At 44.4% G+C, this 5000-nt stretch overlaps 1 protein-coding gene across 1 annotated transcript; it reads right to left on the minus strand.

Annotated features, from left to right (window-relative positions):
* Positions 1-547: 547 nt before the first annotated feature.
* SARC_11342 (hypothetical protein) lies at positions 548-4771 on the minus strand (the record flags this gene model as incomplete). Its single annotated transcript, XM_014294572.1, has 6 exons — positions 4544-4771; positions 2719-3346; positions 2385-2537; positions 1971-2151; positions 1279-1450; positions 548-777 (listed from the first exon to the last, which is right to left on the minus strand). Coding segments are annotated over exons 1-6 (1500 nt in total), but the record flags the coding sequence as incomplete, so codon positions are not given.
* Positions 4772-5000: the final 229 nt, after the last annotated feature.

Consider the following 5000-nt stretch of genomic DNA (forward strand, 5'->3'; position numbering starts at 1 on the left):
AGACATTGCCAAAGACCACAAGTACACTATATTACACTCCTGTCCTGAAACTTTACCGTGGACATGTGCACCGATTTTCTGCAAGTGGTTCAGGATCGTACACACTCCACCAAAGTACAACACTCTGTGCTTCGTGCCTGATCGTAATAGTCCCCGACCCCACCCGAGACTCTCCTTACCAATATGGCCACGGGGACAGGCTGGTGCACACGTCTGACCATACTTGCGCGTATAAACACCCCAGAGCTCTCGGTATAGGATGCTAAAGGGTGTGTCGGGTTTGTGCCAGAGATGACCCGATTTGTCATCAAAGAAGGGATTGTGTGGCTCACCCTTGCTGAGTTCGATAGTCACATGGTACCGGATTTGTTCCATTACAGAATCGCCCACAAATGCTATCTGAAGTGAATGAGAGTTTAAGAATGCACTAATAAGCCAATGTGTTTACAAGACCTTGATACATTCACGCAGGAGAGCGAGGTTTGTAGAAGCAAAACGACGTTAGATTGTGCTGTGAAGTTCAACGACGCACTACCATGTGCTATACCTTTAAGCCTGATGTTTGATTCACCTGGGGATAGCTTTCTGCCCAGGCAAACAGAGCAGGTATCGTCTGCCTCTCGTACATGCACTTGAATGGTGTCCAGATATAGTCATCCTGTGGCTCCAGGTCATACTTGGTCTCTACTAGGTCTGGATGTGCCGACGTGTAGTGCACCCATTTCCCTCGGTTATCCCCCCGTGCACAGGCCGTCAGCGACTGCCGGTTTTTGTTGGCTGTAATCGTGTGGGGCAGCAATTGTGTTATACCAATCAACCGAGCTCAAAATTTTGAATACTTCTCATCGTAGCATGCCGCTGGGATGTGGACTGAGACATACATAGTCGCTATGTATCAGGTTCTCGGTAGATTGTTCAGATATGGGATTCAAGGCACACACCCGCAGGGTGTCAATGTACTGAGAATCAATTGTATGGGCAAGACCACATGTAAGTTTCACAGCGTTCACCGCAGGGGATGGGTGTCAGAATCTTGACTACTTTTAATGACCCGATAGGGTACGCAAAGCGTATGATTAAGTAAGAGTCGATATATTAAACGGTGGTACATCATATGACTAGATATAGCACCACGATGGGTGTTGGGTGGGGGGGAGGGGAGGGGAGGTTCCCTTATAGTAAATCCACTGTACGTTCTAGTGCTTTAAGGTTGGCACACGATGAAATGAACAAAAATATTTTTTACAAAGATACATCAAACTGTCTTGGCTGCTATACCTTGTGTGGAGGAAGATTCCACCAGGACGTCATGGGGTGCATCGATATGCAATCCCAGCGCACAGTGTGGAATTTTAATCGTCTTGTATCCATCTGATATATCACGAATAGAGAACAGGCCTCTCCACACGTATACTTGGCCCACCGCAGCCAGCGAAGGATCGGAACAAACCTGCATGAGCAGGAAACAGCCTCTGAGCATATATATATAATATAATATAATATATATATATATACATATAGGTATATATAGGCATAGTATATAGGTACGTATGTAGGTATATATACATATATAGTTTATATATAGACATTATCTGCGTAATTGTGATATTATGAACGTGTCTGATATACCCAAAAAAAGATGTGTAAAATATTTTATACCCCCCAAATGACACAAATAAATAATTTTAATTCTATTTTAAAATACTTTTATAATACATACGTAGATATGTGGCAGATGACTACACTCAGACATGCATATCTAATTCATGTTCATAAACTCATATATGGGTAAATAATTGTCTGTAATAGTACTATTTGAGCACTTCACTCACAATTGACTCGCAGCGCCTAACTACATGGAATTCGTGCACATTTAGCCATAAACCTGGTATATTGGCACAGCCAGGGGTATGAGCCTATTGTCCGTATAGTCGAGCACTCTACATCCAGTACCGTATACTATCACGTACCGAAATGTAATTCTTAATGGGGAAAGCCTCCGCATGTGGTTCCATCAAGGCTCTATCAGCCAAGTACTCTAGTACCACACCAACACGGTGCTGCCCCGGATTTAGTCGCGGGAGTGTGACCGTCCACTCGCAGGTGTTGGCACCAGAACTGTCGCGTTTGTGCTGAGGGACTTCGAATAGACTGTGGTCGGTTGGGAAGATGACGACGTTCCGGAATTTAGTATCATTTACGAAGTAAGCTACTGGTATTGGCTTGTTTACGTAGAATTTATAACTCTCGCCGTGGTTTGCGAGCAATCTAGAGTTTACTACTTGCGCCTCGTCTCAACAAACCAAACAGCAGATATGTGAATTACTATACACATGTACGTGCACTTCACAACGCACATACCCACAGTCTCACACTGCACTCGCCTGTGATGGTACACCGTAGCACCCGTAACGTAGACGTCGAATGTGTTGCGAACCACTTTTGCACAGCTGCGTTGCGTGATTACTACTTGTGCCTTGTCTTGATCACTGATCACCTGGATTGTGTGGCCATCCGCTGTGTGCGTGTTTGACTTCCTGTATAGAGTATATAGCATAAAAATTAGAATGACAAAGTATTGAGTGCGGGGCAGCTGAACACTATACTTGGTAGTTTCAACGTATATACAGCCAATTGACCTTATCAAAATGGCTATCAATTCACACATTTTGACTGTTACACTCTCTAAATTGTATCAACATGCTTGGGACTACTTACGGTGTCGTCACCGTATAGCTATAGTCTTTCAGCTTGACCATCGACTCCAGCGCCTTAGCGTTGTTACGAATCCACCGTTGTCCGCCCGTCCCATTACACCGGAATGAGTAATCTGCCGGTATGCGACTAGACACTGCTCCGGGTGTACCGAACCGTTCCACTGAAGTCTCAGGCATAACAACATCCATACCAGCGTTTGAACCTCTCGCGGCAGCAGCACCAACATTCATCATTTTGCTATCACTGGCATTCTGGTCAGGATCGTTAGTAGTAGTCTTTGCTTTATTTTCCCACTTATCCGTCTCGTTTATTTGTATACCATCCCCGCTTCTAACCCCAGCGCTCTCACTCTCCCTCATATCCGAAGCGTTAGTTGGTTCCCTGGTGTTGTCTTGGCTTTCAGCGCTGTCTTCGGGTTTGAGTGCAGCTGTAACAGTACTACTATCCTTACCATCCACCTCGATTTCGACTTGTGGGTCAGAAACAACCTCCTCGGGTGACGCTGGATCCACAACATCTCGCACTGCCGCAGTGTTGGGGTCTTGGACTTGTGTTACTTCGTTCTCTCGCACATACGCGTGTGATGTACTATACGGGTCTGTGCTTGAACCTTCCGCTGAGATGGGAGCTGCAGAGTTTTTAGATTGGCTTTCTGAGTTATGTGAAGCGACTTACGATGAGACGTGTGACCGAGACGAGAGTGAATATATCGATACTAGACAATGTAAGATTCATGAAGCCACACATGGCGGACCACGTGCGGAGCTAAACGTACAGCTATAACTACGGGTATAGCCACATTTTTGAACAACAGTAGCATATGTAGAGCGACATGCACTAGATTAAGCTGAGATATTGGCCTGGGATGCATCTCAGAATTAATAGTATGCATTGCTGTATGGCTTTATACAACAATGAGGTGTGCAAATCGGCCCTTCCCTCACATATTTAAGGGTTGAAGTCTCTACCCAGTCACATATATCTGCCATTTCATCATGCAGGCTGTACAACCTCAACTACGAATGGCTGCGCCAGTGTCAAATGTACACCAACGAGGCGAATGAATGCTTATAGCAGTATAGACTCCACACAGTACCCGAATATGATAGGGCTGCACCCCGGCCTCTCTGTTATAGTAACTGCTGTGCTTGGCACGCTGTACAGTAATCTTTGCACTACAAACAATACTTTAGATTCGCATACAACGCTGTAAACCAGGGTGCAGCTTTCTTATGTGCATGCGCGAGCCATAAATCGCACCCCGGCCTCTCTGTTATAGTAACTGCTGTGCTTGGCACGCTGTACAGTAATCTTTGCACTACAAATAATACTTTAGATTCGCATACAACGCTGTAAACCAGGGTGCAGCTTTCTTATGTGCATGCGCGAGCCATAACTCTGCAATGCTTCCAAGCAATATGAATATACACTTCAAGGTTGCACTGTATAACGCCCGTGTGTGGATCACTACATGTCTAAACAATATAGCATGGAAGCTGCATATTAGCCTATGTCGACCGCTTTTTTCACTTCGTGTATCAGTAAATACATTTAGTTGCAATCTACTGAGATATTTCGTTAGAAACTACCCAAGATTTAGGCAAACACTATATTTTAAACAAATCTCGTTTCTAGATATATGTGTGTATGTGCAGATGAGATGTTCAGCATATGTCTGCGATGAGAGACTTTGCACACCTCAAACTCTTGGATCGATAAATAAAACCCATCACCTAACATAAAGCAAAGGTACTCCACTAGCATATAGCGAAGCCTGTAGAAACCCGCAATGTCTACTTATAATCCTTCAACGTCTTAAGCTTACCTGAATTCGAGTAGACAGACTCCCACCCCGGATTGCGACGCACTGTCAATATTGCATATAGCCCCAGGCCGACGATGACAGGAAAGACACACCTAATGCCATACATGCGTGGTTTGCTCTGTCTGTAAAGCCCCATGGCTATGAAGTGGCTTTCAATATTTGTGTCGATGTTGAAAGTAGACTCTCTGCATGTTGTATTCTGGAAGGTATGTATGAACAACTCTAAACAAAGAGTCAAAATCAGCTGTACATGATTGTCATGCATGAATCAAGCTACTACTGATATATACCACCCAGAGATAATTAAGCTAAATGGTTCGCAATGGCTATGTATGATGGAGCTATTGATTTGAACTTCTAGTCTTGGCATCGCCTGACTAACACGAATGCGCAATTCTGATGGTCTGCACAAGTGGACAACAACTATTTCTGCGCAGCTTTAATAAGGCTTGACAAT

The sequence above is a fragment of the Sphaeroforma arctica genome (genome assembly GCF_001186125.1).
Source record: "Sphaeroforma arctica JP610 unplaced genomic scaffold supercont1.1639, whole genome shotgun sequence".
Lineage (NCBI taxonomy): Eukaryota > Ichthyosporea > Ichthyophonida > Sphaeroforma > Sphaeroforma arctica.